This window comes from Phaenicophaeus curvirostris, chromosome 20, assembly GCF_032191515.1.
Source record: "Phaenicophaeus curvirostris isolate KB17595 chromosome 20, BPBGC_Pcur_1.0, whole genome shotgun sequence".
Taxonomy (NCBI): domain Eukaryota; kingdom Metazoa; phylum Chordata; class Aves; order Cuculiformes; family Cuculidae; genus Phaenicophaeus; species Phaenicophaeus curvirostris.
In genome coordinates, this window is record NC_091411.1 from 6,940,668 (window position 1) to 6,958,896 (window position 18,229).

General features: G+C 42.1%; 1 protein-coding gene across 1 annotated transcript; it reads left to right on the forward strand.

The window, feature by feature from the left end:
* The first annotated feature begins 1,339 nt into the window (after positions 1 to 1,339).
* Positions 1,340 to 18,171, forward strand: ODF2 (outer dense fiber of sperm tails 2). The gene is made up of 19 exons (XM_069873237.1): positions 1,340 to 1,487; positions 2,816 to 2,941; positions 3,551 to 3,721; positions 5,156 to 5,322; positions 6,244 to 6,373; positions 6,669 to 6,800; positions 7,310 to 7,384; positions 8,183 to 8,254; positions 8,841 to 8,957; positions 10,032 to 10,217; positions 11,054 to 11,163; positions 11,867 to 12,002; positions 12,676 to 12,786; positions 13,437 to 13,541; positions 14,090 to 14,248; positions 15,125 to 15,225; positions 15,774 to 15,936; positions 16,269 to 16,394; positions 16,829 to 18,171. The coding sequence occupies exons 1-19, from the start codon at positions 1,380 to 1,382 to the stop codon at positions 17,000 to 17,002; spliced, it is 2,469 nt and encodes an 822-aa protein (XP_069729338.1). The 5' UTR covers positions 1,340 to 1,379; the 3' UTR covers positions 17,003 to 18,171.
* Positions 18,172 to 18,229: the final 58 nt, after the last annotated feature.

Here is an 18,229-nt window from a genome sequence, read left to right on the forward strand (position 1 = left end):
GACTCCCAGTTCTGTGTGTCCCACTACATGTCCCTCCTGGGCAGTGGTAATCACACTGCAACACGAGTCTGTGTGGCGCTGCATTTCCCTGCGGCATGGGTGCTAATTTGTATGCATCTCTTCAGCCTGCACAACTGCATAAACCTGTCACTTCAACACTTCCATCAAATTTTGCAGAATTTGTTGACAATTGCAGATTTTAGGAGGGTGTTGGGTTTGGGAGAGATGCTACAGGTACCCTGGAGCTGTTCAGACTTTGTTTCCTTATGAAACTGGTTTAAAATTGCAGTTAGAATTAGCAGGTTTGTTGCCCATCGTGTAATTATACAAAACATTTCCATTCAAACTAACCTTCATCATCATCATTACGTAAGGAATTACAATCTCAGTCCTTCCTACATTCCATGCTTGCCAGAGGAAGCCAGAACACACCAGGTTTTGTTGTTTGGGTTTATACATTTGATGTGTTTGAGCCTGCGTGTTCCCTTAAATTGAGAGGAAGAGGATGCTCAGAAATTGGCACCTTTTCGTATTAGTGATCATTTTATTATTTTTGTCAGGTGTCCTGGATCCATCAACGATGAAGTAACTTCAGTCTCTGCACAGAACACGCTGTCAAGCACCAAAACCTTTAGAATAACGTAAGTAATTTTACTTAAGCTGACAAAAAGCTTTCTGCTGGAATCAGATTAGTGCTGCTGGTAGATTTTTCTAAGATTCGTAATTATATTATGGCATTACCTCAGCCAAAGCATCAAGCTCAAAGGTGATGACTTTAACCCTGCATCTCTAGGCTTATCCATGTTGTGTTAGGTATTAAGGTTATGCGTTTATTCTGAAGATTACAGAATTGTCATAATAAAAAAGCCTTTAAGCATTTGTTTAACTTCAAAAAAACATTTTAAATTAAGCACCTGGGTAAGAGTTTACAAGGTGAGGGTTCTAGGATGGAAGGATCTGATGGTTTCCTGTTGATTTTTCTTAACTAAACTGTTATATTAACACTTCTCCCTCCCCTTTCACATTTCTCTTCATAATCCAGTTGTGTTTGTTACTGGAATCCTAGATCTGCTCACTCGCTCTCTCTGGCCTCCAATGATTTTAACAGACACTTGCTATCTATCCAACTGTATTTGGTCTTTAATAACCCTATTAAAAGCAGAAAATACCAGGAGCAGAGAAATTATTTGTATCAATCATAGCTTTACAGCAAAATAGCGTGCAATTCAAAATGACAGATGCTACTAAAAGAACCCTCAGGCTTTAATGGAGGCTGGCCATTGTTGTTCTCTGGCCCAGAGGGAAATGTTACTTCCAGTTTCCTTATTCACAGGTTTCCTTTCCCTGTATTGCCCTTTCCCGTTTGTGGGAGAAGAGCCATGAAGAACCGTTCCTCATCTCCCCCTTTGCACGTCCATGTGGATGAAAACACCCCTGTCCATGTCCATATTAAAAAGGGTCAGAAAACCACACCTTCAAAACACCAGGTAGGAGCGTGTAGCTGGGTGTTTGTAGGGGCTACAAAGAGAAAGGCGAACGGGCCTAGAAGCACCACAAAATCTTCAAAGTCTTTTTTGCTGTCGTATTGGAACCGTAAGACTTTAATTCATATTCAGTGGTGAATTTTCAGTGATGTTTTTTAAGATGATTCAAATGTGATACTGAATACACAGTTACTTCTTGTGTTCAGGTGTGTGGTTGCGAGGAGCGTTGCTTCCAATATGATGTGGTTTGGGGAATATTTTTTTTCTTGTATTTCCTGTATTTTTTCTCCTGATAATGGCTTTTCTTTGGCTTCATTCCTGTTTTTGTAGAAAAGTTTGGGGAAAGGCAATATCTGGGCATTTCAAATTCCATCTTGATTGTATTAAAATAAATATGTTTAGAAAAAAAAGAGCCTGAATTCAAACCATCTTTTGGCCTTAAGCGGTTTCTCAGTCTGCTGAGCCGTGCAGCAAAGAGGTTCTCTTCGTAGCCCTCTCCACAGGAGGTGGGAGGCGACACTGGAGCTGAGTTTCCAGCTGTCTCCTGTCCTCTGTTTTAGTTGGACATTTATGTAAAGTCATTCTCAAGAGGTGATGGCAGTTGCACATCCTGTTCGAAGTGCTCTGTTAATTCTGTGCTTATTGCTAATGGCAAATACTATAATGGGTCAGAGCCTGTCAGTGAAATCAATGACTCTCGTTAATTAATTGCCTGTGGGGAATATTTAGAACGTGTGGTTTTTCTCAAAGGTTAGAATTGTGCAAAAGCACTTCAACTTCCCTTCAGTTAGAGCACCTTGAGTTCAATACATATAAATGCTGATCTATTTGTTGTCTGCAAAGCAGGGAAAACACTTCAGGTGCCATTTATAAGCAATCGTGCCACAGTGTTCTTTTCTTTCTGGCAGCTGTAGCTGCTCTTTTGTGAGAGGAATCTAGAATGGAGAAGGAATCTTCCAGGTTGTTCCTTCTTCGTGTGAATGGGTTGTACTGTGATATCATTTTGTGTCTCTCCATACAGAGACTTCCTTTCCCCAGGCCCTGATCTGCTCCTGGCCTGCTGAGTAAGGCTCTCATCACATCACAAGTGCAAGTATCCCAGATGTAACAGTCGCTACGTGATAAACAAGAAGAATGCGCTATGTCTAGCCATACTGTCAACCAAACATGCAATAGCCTTTCCTTCTGGCCCATTTTGGCTCCTTCTGATAGCTGCCGATGTGAAACATGATATTTTTGTGTGAATGAACTTTCATCAGGTTTTGCAGCACTCAAAATTGTAAGTGGTTCTTTAAAAGCCTGTGATTTAATTTGTTTTCTCTTTTCTTTAGCCAAAGTGCAAACAGAAAACAAAAGGGGATACCATGAACACATACCGAGCTGCCCGGATGAAAACTAAGGCCCCCTGGGTGCCCCCAGGCAAAACATCCCTTCGGGCGTCCACCCCCAAATGGGAGGTATGGCTGATTTTGTTCTTTAAATCAAAGGTTTGTCTGAGATTGAAGAGAGCAGTTGCGTAGTGAGGGAGCTGGGCTGGTCTGAAAGAAGGCTTCTATCTCCTACCATCCATTTTAAGTGTTTTCTACAAGTCTTTTTCACTTTTAATATAGAAAAATTGGAAATTAACTAGCAGCTTATGGCCATATTGTGCCTTTCTGCTTCTAGAAGCCAGACAAATTTCTTTGTTTATTGTAGTTTTACCAGTCCCCTTCAGGATCTCACCTGGAGGCACAGCGAGGGGCTCCTACGCTTGGTCTCCCCTGAAGCATGGCGTGTGTGTGTAGTGTTGCGTGTTATTTTCTGTCTCGTGGGTTGATAATTTTGCCTTTTGTGTTCCTGACTTTTCCTAGATGAGAATTTGAACTTCCATTATTTTTTCTTGGTTTTTTTTTTTCTGTTCAAGTCTTTCTACATCCCTGACCTCTCCCTGATGGAAATGAAAAAGCTGTTTACCGATTTTCTATTCCTTAATGCAGTGATGTGACCTGGTCTCTGCTTTTCGCAGAGTTGGGGTTAGAGTACTATTTATACTAAAAAAAAACCTGATGTGTTTTATTTCCTACTAGGGGCCAACTCACCGCCTAGAAATTACAGCTCCGGATTCTGAAAAACTGCATTTAATATCGCGTCTGAGTGACCTCTCTACAGATGAGGAGGATGCTATTTGCTGCAAAATGAACAAATATGAGAAGGAGATAGACAGCCTGATGAATGTGGTGGGAAAGCTAAAAAATGAGGTGAGGAGGCAGTGTGAAGACCTGCTGGCTCAGGCTTTGTCACTAATTGTTTGGCAAGAGGAGCCTCCCTGCAATGGAGTTAGTTTGCTTAAAAAAAGCCCCGGTCAGAGTTGTTTAGAAGAGCTGAGCTATCCTGGGGAGAAATTAACTAAGCCCTACTATGAAATGTTTTAAAACGTTGTTTGTTTAATAAAATGTTCCTATGCTTCAGTTTTCAAATAATGTGCCTTCTGCCTATGCCCCAAATCTGAAAACTGGTCCTTCCAGAAGGTAAAAAATACAATGTGATGATGTTTTATTGTCAAAGAACCCACTTATTCAACAAGATGGTTTCTTCCGATTCCGTTTCAAGGTGTGCAGCCCAGTGATGTGTTTTCCAGCCTCTTATGCACTCCCCACCATTTAAAAAATGGATAGGAGAAGTTTCTGGATTTTATGAGATGCTCTGCCAATGGGCCAACTGCATTTTTACCTTTGGGTTAACACTGAGGGCAGCAAAGCTTGTATTTGTAATATATACTCAAAACTACATGAAGCTGAAAGCAGTGACCAGGAACAGGATTTGAGTGAAGTGGATTCTTTTATTAAGTGTTTTCCAATTTATTTATGCTGCAAAATTTAATAGGATTTCCTACATGATTGTAAAACGAAAATCCATTTTGATACTTTTAATTGAATTTAAATGTGTGATACTGTCACTTAAATCCATAGTGTAAGATCACATTATTTTTATTAGCTTTAATTCTGCGTGAGCCAGGGAATTTCCAGTGACCTTGACCTTTTCTGCTCCAAAAAGAAACAAGTCTGGTAGAGTAGTTCCGTCCTCCCGTGTTCTCTCTTTTGCACATCTTCTAGTGCTCTTAACGGCCAAAGGGGGTGCACGTGTCCTTCATGAGGAGCAGTAGCCGACTTCTGAGCCCTGTTCAGCTCAAGCAGTTTGTGCATAACTCCAGTCATGCTGCCAGCAGTGACACTGAGCTGCCCCAGGGCCTCCTGAGTAATCTAGGATGGATAGATAGAAACAAAATGCCAGGGACTATTTAGATTGATCTCACCCAGCTCCCTGGATCTCACAAAGCGATAGTGGAGCGGTGGGAGCCATCTCCAGCATGTGAGCTGCTACCAGAGCTCCATCCCTGCTGTGTTTGAGGTCTGTTACATGTTCTGTGACTGATGACAGTTTTTGGACTTGGAGCAAGGATGCGTGTGTCTCCCTGTGTTTGTGGGGTGGGAGGTATTTCCAGGCAATTAGTGAATTAATCTGGCTGTACGCAGGAACAGCCTGAAAGCATCTAGGCAAAAAAAAGCCCCAATCCATCACCCTTTGTTGTTTGGTGCAGCTGAGTAGCTGGTTCGCTGGTTTGGATGCAGAGTCTGTGTGTCACTTTAAAAGCACCTGGTTTATCTGAAGTTCTATTTAAATATCTTCATCAGGCCAAGCTGCAGAAAAAGGAGGAGGAGCAACAAATCACAAAGCGTCTCCTTGAGGAGCAGAAAGAAGAACTGAATGAGGTCACACAAGAGCTGGTAGAAACAGAACATGAGAATACGCTGCTCAGACGCAATATTGAGCGCATAAGGGAAGAGAAAGATCTGACTGTGTAAGAAAGCTCCAGTCCTCCATTACTACTGCAAGCAGGAGCATTTATAGGGCACCTATCCATTGCTAACGTTATTTGGGGCTGCTGAAGAACTGATGTTCTTGAATTTCTTGTCACCTTTTGAATTGTGGGCTTCAGATGGCAATAGCAGCAGAGAAGGGCTCTGGCTTTATGGTTGGGATGGAAAACACTGCTCTGGGAGGAACCCGAGAGTGGTTGGCCTGTGTGGTCATCTAGAGGGTCATCCTAGCTCTGCAACTAATATTTTGAAGGTTAAGAGATGCTGTTTGAATTGTGAGGGTATCAACAAAATCAGTAGACACAGAGCTGAAAATCAGAGTAGTTTTGGCCTTTGTAAAACAATCAGCCTGAGACAGGAGTGGCAGCCTCTGAGAGGCCTGAATCATGGTTGTTTGGGTTTTTTTCTTAGTGACCCAAAGGTCACTTAGGAAATGTCACCAGTAAATGCTCTGTGTTCGTTTTTTTGCAGAAAACTTTGTGAATACTTATAAGATTGTAAGAGCTGGCTAAAAAACTTTGAGCTGTCTATCTGGGTGTGCTTTTCTGTTTCATGTCCAGCCATTTGGAATCTTTTTTCTGTTGTGGCTTAAGTGCCCAGGAAAAGAACAGCGTTGAGTTTTGTGTTTAATAATGTGCACAGGCTTTGGTAGAAGCCCAGTTTGTCCCCTCTAAATTCCAGTTTCATAGCTGTGATCCTAGCAAGTTCCTGCTTTCTACTTACTGGCTTCTATCAGAACAAGTTCTGCACTGAAAGAGGGTAAATCTTAGGTAGTGTTTGTTTAGAGCTGTATCCCAGTTCAAATTTTATTCTGAGTTTTAACCTAATCAGCTCTATATCAATAGTGGCTGGTACAGCTGTCAAAGCTTCTTGTTTCTCTGATGGCTGAATTCTCATTACAGGCTACAGAAAAAGTGCTTGCAGCGGGAGAAACAGTGTTTGATGTCCAAGCTGAATGAGGCAGAAAGGGATGGAGCAGCAGCAGCCAGGGAGATCCACGCCCTGAAAAATACAATTGGGAGACTCAATGTTGTAGGTGTTGTCCTTTTTTTATTGCCTTTGCTATGTTGTCCTGTTACATGGCTGCCTTCAAAATGTAACATTACAGTTGCTGATCCAGTAAAATGGAAGGAAAAGTGGAGGGATTTAACATGCTTAAGGTGTTTGCTGGTTTTGTTTGGAAGTGGGGGGTTTACTTGCAGCATCCAGTCGCCTTCTGCACACGTAGTTCTGGCTGTTGCACTGCTTGTGCTTCTAACAGCTTCTTATGTTAATCCTACATGTACAATTATTTTCTTGTCTTTGTTTTGGTTTGATTTTCCTCTAGGAGAAGCACATGAGCAGCTCAGACATTAACGCACTGACAAGACAAAAAGAGCTTCTGCTCCAGAAATTGAGCACCTTTGAGGAAACCAACCGGACACTGCGAGAACTTCTTAGAGAGCAGCATAACCGGGAGGCAAGCAGTGCTGTGTGCTTGAACGTGAACGATTACAGGAGGCTCTGTTGGACTGAAATGGAGTTTGAGAGCCTAAAATTCCTCTTTTTTTATTTTGTTTTTTTTTTTTTTCCCCAACCTCACTGTTGATTCTGTATCATGAGGGATGAACAGGTTCCTTTAACCTTGCCCACGTCATAGTGTAAGACTCACTTTTCTGCTGATGGTAACAGTTCTTTCAGCCACCCATGAGACTGGATAAAAGGACTGAGTTTTTCCATGACCTTCCCTGAGTAATGCAAGAGTTCAGAAAGATCTTAAATTGTCATGCTTTTTCTTATAATTAGTAAAAGACTATAATAAGTGGAAAAGTTTTATGGGATGGGTGATATGTAAAATATTTAGCAAATTTGGTGCTTCTGGGTATTTTTTCTGCTAATTGCTGCTGCATCTGGGAGAAAGTGGTTGATTTGCCCAGTTCCACTTGTAGAATCAATAGAAATAATTTTTCTCCCGCATTTCTTTTGTAGAAGGATGCTCAGAGGATACGGGAGCGGCAAGCAGCACTGCTGCAACGACTGTCTGATTCAGATGCAGAGAAAGTGGTAAGCAAACCAGCAAACCACAATCTATTTTTTTCCACTGCTCCTCTGATTAACAACCCACATTTCAAAGCAGATTGATTTTCATACCCTTTGAAAGGGCTCAACGCAACTGAGAGCTACACATAAGCGCACCGTTAGAACTTACAGTATTCAGCCACAAAGGAGAACTTTAGCCAGTTCTCACTGTGTTTAGGCACAAATTATTCTACTTACCTTTTTTTATGGTATTGAATGTGCTAAGTAAGAGTTGTCCTACAATATTCTGAGGGTTGGAGAGAAGAAAATACTGACTGCTGAAATATCTCTGACACTCAGAATTGAATTCTTCAGTTTGTGAATCATCATATTGTTTCTGTGTGTTAAGCATGTTATCCTTGGAGATAGAAAAGCACAAAGAGGGTCAGCTCTCTGTATCTGCTCTGTTACTGAACAAGCGAATGACCAGTTTATGTTCATTTTCTTATCTGTGAACTGAGAGAAGAGTTCTTATATTGCCAGAAGTTATAAAATTTGCTGTGAGATATAGGTAATGCCCTTTTTTGTATGAGTATATATTCCTGTCAGGTCCTTGTTCTTGACTGGGTATCCTATGCCCTGATACACAAGTGTACGTGCATCCTTTCTGCTTTCTGCTTGAGGAGTATGCAGACGGTTTTTCTGGGGCTGAGGCTGCTGTTGCTGTGGATACCAGGCAGAGAGTGCTGCGGATCAGAGTCTTGGGAGGGAGGCAGTTCCCATTCCACCTGCCAATCTAAATGTGTTGGTCGCTTAACATCTGAGTGGTGTTTGTTTTCCCAGCAACTTCAGATGAAGCTTCAGGAGAAAGAAAAAGAAGTGGACGATCTTACCGTTCAGATACAGGCAGAAAAGGTAGTTTCCTTTTTCTGTTTTCCCTTCCTGCTCCACTTCCCAGTTCTGTAGAACCACAGATAGTCCAAAATAAGGGATTGTATTTGCAGACAATTGCTGTTTAAGGGATCAGATGACTACCTTGCTTATAAAACTAGACAGACTGCTACCTATTACCACGCACTTGTGGATTTAATCTAATACTAATAAAACAACCATCACAAAGACGAGTAGGTAGCACTCTACTTGCTCTGGCTGATCACTGAATTGCCTTTCTGTTTATGGTCCGTTGGTTCCTAATGCCAAATTCTAGTCTGTTGCCTTGCTTAGGAAGTAGAAAAAGGAGAGTAATGGAAGAGATCGGATACGAAGGATGTTTTTCCCTAGAACAAATATTTCAGGCCAATCATTCACATCTGATGTAAAATAAATGGTGACTAATTTGCTGCCCACGTTGTTTGAGCAGTGGAGTCGTGAGGGTCCATCTGAGGGAAGTGGAGGTGGCTGGAGACAGCGTCAGATTTCTTCACTGAATGGTTACCTGTTAGAAAGGTAACCTCTGTGAGCTTGGTGAGGAGAAAGTTGTGTGTCTTTACTTCTTATTTAGGACCAGGCAAAGTCAGCGTGTGAACTGTCCAAATCCATGGAGGTTGTGAGAGGCCGTTTACAAGCACAGCTGCGAAATAAAGAAGCTGAGAACAACCGTCTGAGTACCCAGATACGGGTGTGTCTGCAGTGGGGCCTGGGGTTTGTGTCTTCATATACTCATTAACTGAACAGACTGGTGAGGGAAGGAGCACTCACCAACTGTCCTTCTGCTGTGTTTGGTAGCCTGAAATATTGGCTAGTGATGTTTGTACAAGCCATACTTTTCAAATGAATTAAGAAAAGAAAAAGCTGTTAATTTCTGACACGTGCAGGAAAACCAGAGCCATAAGGTCTATGTGCATTTATTAGATTTTTTTTTTTCCAAAGTTAATTACTACATAATTATATAAAAGTTGGCTTGGTTTTATTCAAGCATCAAGACAGATCGTAAACTATTTAATTGCAAGTTTAGATTGGACATTAAGAAAAATTTCTTCACAGAAAGGGTTATCAAGCACTGGCAGAGGCTGCCCAGGGAGGTGGTTGAGTCACCATCCCTGGAGGCGTTTAAAAGGTGCGTAGATGAGGTGCTTGGGGACATGATTTAGTAGTAGATGGGTACAGTTGGAGTTCATGATCTCTAAGGTCTTTTCCAACCTAATGATTCTGATTCTAATTTGCTTTCTGGGAAAAATGCTGTTCTATGAGTTCCTGAATTTGATCGCGCTCATGCACATTTTCTGCACTGTTAATGAGGAGGTTTATCTTGATCAAAATCTCACATTTAATGTAACTGTTGATGTTGTTATGATGAACAGATGTGTGTTAATGGTTTAGAGGACCTTTAGTTCTGTTAAGATAAATAGATGCATAAAGCAACATCGTTATACGTTAGTATTTCAGTTAATAAAGAGAATATTCTCGGGTACATCAAAAGACTTGTAGTCCAGTATTTATCTTGGTCAGGAGAGGAAATTGGTATTCTAGAAAGCAGAAGAAAACAAGGTTTTTGGAAGGAAAGCAGATGTCATGCTGACACGTCTGTCAGCACTAGGACAGGGCTGTGCAGGTGAAATGTGACTGCAGGTACTTCTAGGCTGGAGGTCAGGGGGTTATGTTCTCTCCACCATTTCTAGGAAGTGAGCTGCTGCTGTGGGTGTGTGGGTACAAGGACATTATTCCACGTGGTGTGTTTTCTCCCCCGCTACAGAATCTGGAGCGCAGTGAAGCTCAGCATAAGGCAGAGGTGGAGTGTATCACAGAACAACTGAAAGAGCTGAGGCAGAAGGCAGATCGGGATAAAGAGGCCCTGAAGAAAGCCATCCGTGCACAGAAAGAGCGGGCAGAGCGGAGTGAGGAGTACGCGGAGAGATTGTCAATCCAGCTGACAGAAAAGGTACCTGATAACACAGGAGGAGAGACCTCATTTCAGATCATTCATCTAAACCCTTGATTTCTGGCAGCAGCCCTGGGGAGAGCCTCTGCTTTCAACTAATGAGATTTATTTCTATCTTGATGCCTTGGCCCATTTATGCTAAGTTTAGAGCAAATCCAGTTTTCTCGGCTGTCTCTATATACACTGCATGTCCTTAACTTAGGACATGCAATAACTTAGATCATACTAAACTAGCAGATCTGATTGTTTGCGTGGTTCTTTAGGAATGTTTGGAGATTGACAAGAGCCAATGAAATAAAATCTGGTAGTTTTGGCTGAAAATTCTGAATGGAGTTGGTTGTTAATCAAGAAACTAATCAGAGCAGAAGAGTACAAAGATGTAAAGGTGTACTGGAATTTCATGTTGAAAATGGCTGAAGGGTATAAAGAAAAAGTAGAGAAGTTAGGACTAAAACAAATCAGAAGGAAACATGGATTTCACACTACTTGATTGTTTTTTCTCCATTGTTTTTATAATTCCAGGGACCAGAGCCACTAGTAGAATCTTTGTATTTGTGATAGTTCATTTACCTTCAAAGAGGTTTCTTCTTTTGCTGTCTGTCTGTTGTTGGCTGACAGTCATGTTGGAGAACGCCTCTCTCTGAAGGATCGGGAAGAATAAAATAAATACTTGTCCTCAGTGTTTTGAAAGTCGTAGTGAAGTCTCTGCACATCATGCTTATCTGCACATTGTGCTTATCCTTATTGGCATCTCTGCATGTTGCCTGCATATCCCACGTCCCGTTACGTTTTTGTTGCCCTTACTCTTTTCCTCATGCTTTTCTTCTGTTCGACAGGACAATTACGTTGCTGAGGCTCTGTCTACTCTTGAGTCCTGGAGGAGTCGCTACAACAAAATAGTAAAGGAAAAGGGCGACCTCGAATTGGAGATTGTTAAGCTGAACAGGTTAGAATAAAATTAGTGTGGAGAAACAGGCATGAGTGGGGATGAGTTTGAAGTTGAAGGATAATGTAATTGAATTTAATTGGATGATTTCATCAAATTGAACAGTTTAATTGGATTGCTTGTAAATATCCAAACAAAACCAGCACTGCCTAAGGGCTAGAGCACAGTTTGGAGAGACAGAGATGTGGCTTGTGCTGCTGACTTGCCACAGCAAAGACAGGCTTTTTTAAGGGTTTGCTGACCTTTAAGACTCTCTGTTCCTTTGCCTTTTTGTAATGCTTTGAAAGAATTAAGATTATCTTTTTTTTGACATCTATTTGAGATGCTTGAATGGACGGGATTAGAAGAGATTTGCAGTAGAGTTTGTGCCAATTTTGTTTTGAAAGTAAATAAATGTGTTGGTATAACTACAGTACAGTTATTGCTGCAGGAAAAAATAGGTAGTATGAAATGAGGGAAGTAATGTCTTTATCATGGTATCTTGAAGAGAAAATGTTTGAGCTCCAGGAGGACAACTCAAGTTAATTTCCAACAGGCTAAGGAGATTGAGGTAGTAGAACAGTGTAATAGATAGGTGTACATGGATAACTGGAGGAGGAGGATGAAAGGATAGGGAAAAGCCATTTTTCTGAAGCAGTTTTCAAGGTCCAGGAGTCTTATTTGTTTCTGTCACTTAAGGATTAATTTTCTTCCTGTATGGCAGCCGAGTTGCAGACTTGCTGGAGCAGCAGACAAGCCTGGAGGACAAGATACGGGAGGACAGAGAAGCTCTGGTGGATAAACTGCATCACCAAACTACAGAGGCCACTTCTTTCAAAATGGAGAATGAAAAGCTGAAGGTCAGTTATTCCAGGAGTTTGAAGCTGAAATGCTAGGGGAAGAAAAAGATAAACTATAACAAGTTGCTTGGTCTCTGAGGAGAGAGTTGAACCTCACCCATCGCTGCCATTTAGTTTCAAACCAGTTTTGCCATAATCTGAGTGAGATAGGGCAGATGTGCTGGGAAGAGACAAAAAGAAAGAAAGCAAATGTTCCGTGAGGCCTGGGGTTGTTCCACATTTTGGGTTTCAATCCAAGTATTGTTTCTTCCAGCTGGGATCTTACATCTTGTCCTTACATCTTCGTGCTGCTGGCCAGAGAACAAACAAGTGTAGCTTATGCAGAGAGAATGGTCATCTCCAGAATAAAAGAAATAACTGGCATATTTCTCTTGTTGTCTCTTAGCAGTGGTGATCTTGTAAGGGACCTACATAATTTTCTTCTTGAGAAACTAGGCATCGATCTGAATAAGGAGTGGTCTTAATCCAAGTAGCATTGAGCATTCAGGCAGATGGAAAGGTTGCACATCCATCCCAAACCTCTGTGCTCTGCTGGTGTAGATTTGGCAATGCAATGAAGTCTGGGAAGTTTTACTAACTTACACTGATGAGTCTTTTCTCAGTCTAGACACATGAGACTGCTGGCGTGGCAGTTACTTCCAAGCAATCAATGGAAGATATTTTCTTTTTTCAGGCTAATATGGTCCCAATGGAAGAAAAGCTGAACCAGACACAGATGGAAGTGCAGCAGCTCAAGAGTTCTATCAGGAACTATGAAGGATTGATTGAAAACTACAAGTCACAGGTAGGCATCTTATAAAAAACCCTCAGCCCTCGCACAAACACATTTTCTCCCTTTGCTGATGTGGCTTATTCTGTAACGCCTTAGCCCTTTTGCTTGCTCTTGGAGGATGTTGTGGTTTCATGTGGTTTGGGTTCTTTTGTCTCTATTAGCCCTACTTTTTCTCAAACGGCAGCATCCAAACTGCCATGTGCTGTATGTCCAACTGTGGAGGACTTGCCTTCCTCACTGCATGCTGATAACTTGGTCATTGGGAAGAGCTGACTCTCGCAGCAGAGATCTCGATTAATGGAAAACAAAAGGCTGGTTTTAATTATTTCACTTTCCCTACTCCTTTTCGAAAGGTAAAGGGAAATAGTGAGATGCCTTCTGCCACTTAGTGTGGCAAGGACTGCTCTTTGGCTGCTTTGGGAGGATTTTGGTTGTGGTGGTAGTAGGAGGATAGGGCAAGAGGGGAGAACATTTGGTGGAAAGCCCGAATGATCCAGATGGCAGAAGCAAAAAGTGAACTTCTGAATATCGTTCTGGGGTGGTTAGTGTGGCAAGACACTTGTTGCTGATCCTTGAGGCGTTTTAGTTACTCCAAAGCATTGCATGTTGTTTGAAAAACTATATATTATAGATAAAGTATGTGGGTTTTCTTGAATGTCAAGGTGCTGAAGACCCGAATGGAAGCAGATGAAATGGCAGCAAAACTGGAGAAGTGTGAGAAAGACAAAAAGATGCTACAGGATGAAATGAACAAGGAGATTGAACTGGTAACTATTCCTCTAAAAACTGATGTGTTGCAGGCATTCCTATATCTCAGTGTTCTGAATGGTTGTGAATAGGAAGTGAAAGGCTTACCGTGAGTTTGCCTTTTCCATTACTTTTTTCTCAGGACTTGTTAATTCCACAAAATTTATTGAAAATTTGGTCGCTTCTTTTTGACAACAGTGTTCTTCAGAGATGTTTGAATTGCGTAGGGTGTCCTTTGCTGCAGAAATAGTGGTTTAGAACTGGAGACTAGGTACGTTACGGCATTGTCTGACGTGGAACAGCTGCCCTCAAAAGAGAGGTTGTAATTCTAGTAAAACTGAAGCCTGGGATCCAAAATACTCACTTTATCCATAAAGAATGCCAAATCATGAGAGGAAATCGTTTAGAGTAGGAGAAGACCTTAGGCTTTGAACTCCAGCACTGGCCAAATATCCACACGATGGCATCATGGTTGCAGACTACCAAAGCTTCACTGAAGTTAAGAAATTTTTTAGTCTTGACTTTACTAACATTTAAAAGTTCTTCACGTTCTCTTCTTTGATTATAGGCAGGCGTGCGCTTCCAGAGCCAGCTTGCTGAACTGGAAAAGCTGCCCGAGATCCTAAAGGTCACAGAAACACAGCTAGCAAAATGTCAGGACCAGCTTCAGAGTTATGAGAAGAAGAACATGGACCTGTCTGCCTTGATTACAGAACTCCGTCAGCAGGTAAGGGACTGGCAGAAGGTACCTGCAGCACTGCAATCCGCAAGTCTGACAGCAAGATGAATTTTTAATCACAGGAAGGTTCAAACTTCGTCTCTGTTGTCATCTCTTTTTGAAAAGATTAAATGTGCGCTACAAAATAAAGGTGTGTGCCATGTCTTTGTGCAATAAGTTAGTGCCGAAGCTTGTAGTGTTTGTTACTATTTGAAAGAATTCTCATCCTTCTGTACAGAACCGTACTGGGACTGGAATAGCAGCACTGAAACACTTGCTAATGCCAACGCTTGCTTCTGGTGCTTCCATCATCCTGTCAGCTTTCCCTCTTGTGTTGTTTTTCGCTGATTATTGCTGTCCCAACCTTGTTTTCTCACCCTGATTTCAGGTTGTTTTTCCCATCCTTGGTTTTTGTCTCCAGGAGGACTGTGTAGATATTGCAGGACAATATAGACAGGCATGACTTCTACAGCCATGCCCTGGGACACAGCAAATGATCTTGCAGTCTGACTGCTTTACTCTGGTTGGCTTGGAATTATAAACCTTGCTGGTATTTCAGGCTCTGTTTGTGGGCTGCTGCTGTTTGTGTGGCTGCTTTTATTGCGTGTGCTTGGCTGTGCTTACGTGTGGCTGCTCTGCATGCAACTGTTTACGGATCCAGCTTTTCATTTGCAAGATGGGGAATTTTCTCATACCTTTCCAAGCATTAATTGGAAGCATCAGAAAAATGGATATTTAGTGCTTTACTTTTGTATCCACTGTTCCCTCTCTGGGGCTCTCCAGAAATTATGAACTCTCCGGAAGGAAAGCTGCATTCTTTTGAGGTGCTTGGTCGTGTGTGTGTAGTGACTGCTCTGTGAAGTAATTACTTACTGTAATTTTTAGATTGAGCTCCAGGGGGACAAAATGGAGATGACGAGAGAGAGGTGTCAGTCTGCCCAGGAGGAGAAAAAGCATCTCACCTTGAAGGTGGAGGAGCTAGAAAGGTTAGAAATATTAGGCTGTCTTGCTCTCTTAACCTTCCATTTCCATCCTCTTCCCATTTTTTTTTTCAGGGGATTGAAACAGCTTCAGCCTTACTCCAGTCCCCCAGGTGCCTCCAGGATTCTGCACTTTTGCTTGTTCTGCAGAGATCTCTAGTTGGTAGCTCTCCACTGCAGAGAGACTTATAGGTTTTGCAGCACCTTTTGTGAATATTGTTAGCAAGGATGATGTTTTACACAGCAGATAAACCGACTCCTTGTCCAATCTAGCCTGACGATGCTGAGGTTACTGCATATTACAGTATTTCTGCCCATGTTTAGGAATCCCTTTTAGTGACAGTGTCTGGGAAAATGCAGGTATGTGGATATGCCGTGTGTCCTTCGGTCTTTGAAATTTCGATTTGAGAAATGAAGAGGTGTTTCTTGGGGCTCTCATCTTTCGAGAGAAAGTAGAATCTCTTCCCAGGCTGGTGAGGGCATGACAAAAAGGCAGCCTGAAACACACTCCATTTAAAATGAATAGGTTTCCTTCCCTTATTGTCTTAACTCAGAAAACTAGAGACAACGAGCGCCCAGAACATAGAATTCCTTCAGGTCATAGCAAAACGTGAGGAGTCGATCCACCAGTGTCAGCTGCGGTTGGAGGAGAAGACCCGTGAGTGCAGCTCCTTGGCACGCCAGCTGGAGATGGCCATCGAGGATGCCAAAAGACAGGTAAGTAATTCATTGTGCTTTTCCCAAAACTACACAGACTTTAGAAAAGAATGCTGGAAACACCTCCTCAGCCTGTGACCAAATTCATGAAAATCATCCTGTTTGGTGAAATACAAATAATTAAATGTGCTGGTGCTGTTTATTATCACTTAAACCATGGGAAAACTGAACCCTGCACTCCAGTCTGCAACAGAAGAGAGGAAAGCACAAGACTGAGCTGCTGCTCATGAATGTGTCAGGTTAAACTTTATAGGGCTTTTGTGGGCAGTGGGATAGGGGAAAGTCATTCTGCATCCAACCCTTTAACAAAGTTGTTCTGTTGTTACACATAGGTGGAACAGGCTCGAGAACGAGCAGCGTCTAGAGAGAGGGCAGCCCATTCCAAGTTGTTGGATTTGGAGACCCAGCTGAGTAGGAATAAAACAGAACTGAATCAATTGCGTCGGAGCAGAGACGATGTGAGTGACTCGCAGGGGACACTGGTGCTGTGCTGGTGGTGTCTACAGGAAAGGTTTTCTAGGAGAGAGAAGGGGAATCTTTCATAACGTCCCATTTCCCCTGCTTGTCTACTTGAGTTTTACTTGGAATTGGGTTGGCGCATGGATCAGGTCAAGTTGCTTGTCAGAAATGAGTGTATTTAATCCCCTGTAATTATAGCTAATCAGTTTGAAAAGCCTAACTGCTCAGCTGCGTTGTCGCCTGTTTTTATCAGCGGGTTGCTGAATGGAATTGGAAATGAGCAGAACAAGTTCTAAATATCATAGCACCATCTATGTCATCTGCTGCTGTGCTAATTCCTGCCATCCTCAGCGCTTTGGGGGAACAGCTGAAGTTTGATGTGAATAGGATGAGTTGCTGCCTTTCAGCTTGTGCTCTGTACTTCTTTCTGTAGGCAGAGCGGCAGTTTGAAAGCCGCCTACAGGATCTGAAGGATCGATTGGAGCAATCGGAGAGCACCAGCCGCAGCATGCAGAACTACGTCCAGTTCCTCAAGTCTTCCTATGCCAACGTTTTTGGAGAAAGTGCCTTGCTGGGCTTCCCCATCCACTCTCGTTCTTCTCCGTGAGGACAACACTCTCCCTGTACCTCTGCCTCAAAGCACAAAAGGAGCCCTGTTCCAAAGCCATATGTTGTTTAAAAAATAGGTCGGCATTTCAGGATCACTCTTAGAAGTTGTCCTCTTTTCCTTGCAGCGTGAGACAATAAAACAATGGTGGCACGTGTGCTAAGTGCAGAGTATCAGCAATAACGGAGTCGTGTTGGAGGCTGGGGTTACACCACAAACTGTGCCCCAAAAATAGATGTTTTTGCAGATGATGGAAAAGGTGCTTTTCATCCTGCAAGCTCCTGATGGTTTTGGCTTTTAAAACCTGTCAGTGGTTTGTTAAGCATGTTAATGTTTATGGGAGCTCTTCCCCTTTTTGTGATTTTTTATTCGTTCTGTTTCTTCGTTGGGAAGATCATGGGGGGGGTTGTTTGTGGTTTTTTAATATTTTTTTAACTATTGAATATTGTTTTGATACATTATAGATTGAGCGGTGGGAGAGGGACCACCCACCCACCAGAAGTGTGAAGCTGAAAATAACCTAAGTGCCTGAGCTTTCCACTTAAACGAGATTTATCTCCTGAACAACTGCAGTGTTCATAAAGAGTTTTATACCAGAAATAATGATTTGATAATTTTGGTTTTACTTGATTCTTGTATACTCTCTGATCTTCACCTTCTTTTCTGAGTGCAATGCTAATGTTGCTTAATTCCTCTCACACCGATTTCCTGATCGTGAATATCCCCAGGACTGAGCCAAAACCATCTGAACTCAAAGGAAAGATTGTGGTTTAACCTCAGTGGCACTTCAGCTGCAGTCTTGGTGTGAATGCCACGTGAATTCAGGGTGTGCGTGAAATACTGACTTGCTCTGAAGCCAATACAGAGCAGCTATGGATACTCAGTTTTATCAAACCAGCCTCCACCTTCTGAAAAATCGTGTCCTCAATGGGTCAAGTCCCTAACACTCACGTGCTCTCAGGTGCCCTGTTCTTTCCAGTAAATGGTTCCTAGGGGGATGAAAATAAACATTGTTTTTATTTTTCTCTCTCTTGTATCTTATTTATGTGTGATGTGGTCATCAGGTGGTATTAGTCATCAAGGTTTTCCAGCTTAATTGTTTTTGGAGACCTCTGGAATTGTGTGTGTGTGTGTGTTCAATGCTTTAACAATCCTGAAGGTGCTATGGTCAAACAAACAATAAAATACGTTTTAATTTGTTTTAGTGGAGTTTTCCTCTTTATTATG

Bases quoted from the DNA above. Each gene is read 5' to 3' on its own strand.
- ODF2 (XM_069873237.1), top strand. From the start codon at position 1,380: ATGAAGAACCGTTCCTCATCTCCCCCTTTGCACGTCCATGTGGATGAA. The intron at 10,218-11,053 runs GTACCTGATAAC...TCTGTTCGACAG, and splicing joins CAATCCAGCTGACAGAAAAG to GACAATTACGTTGCTGAGGC. The intron at 15,226-15,773 runs GTTAGAAATATT...GTCTTAACTCAG, and splicing joins AAGGTGGAGGAGCTAGAAAG to AAAACTAGAGACAACGAGCG.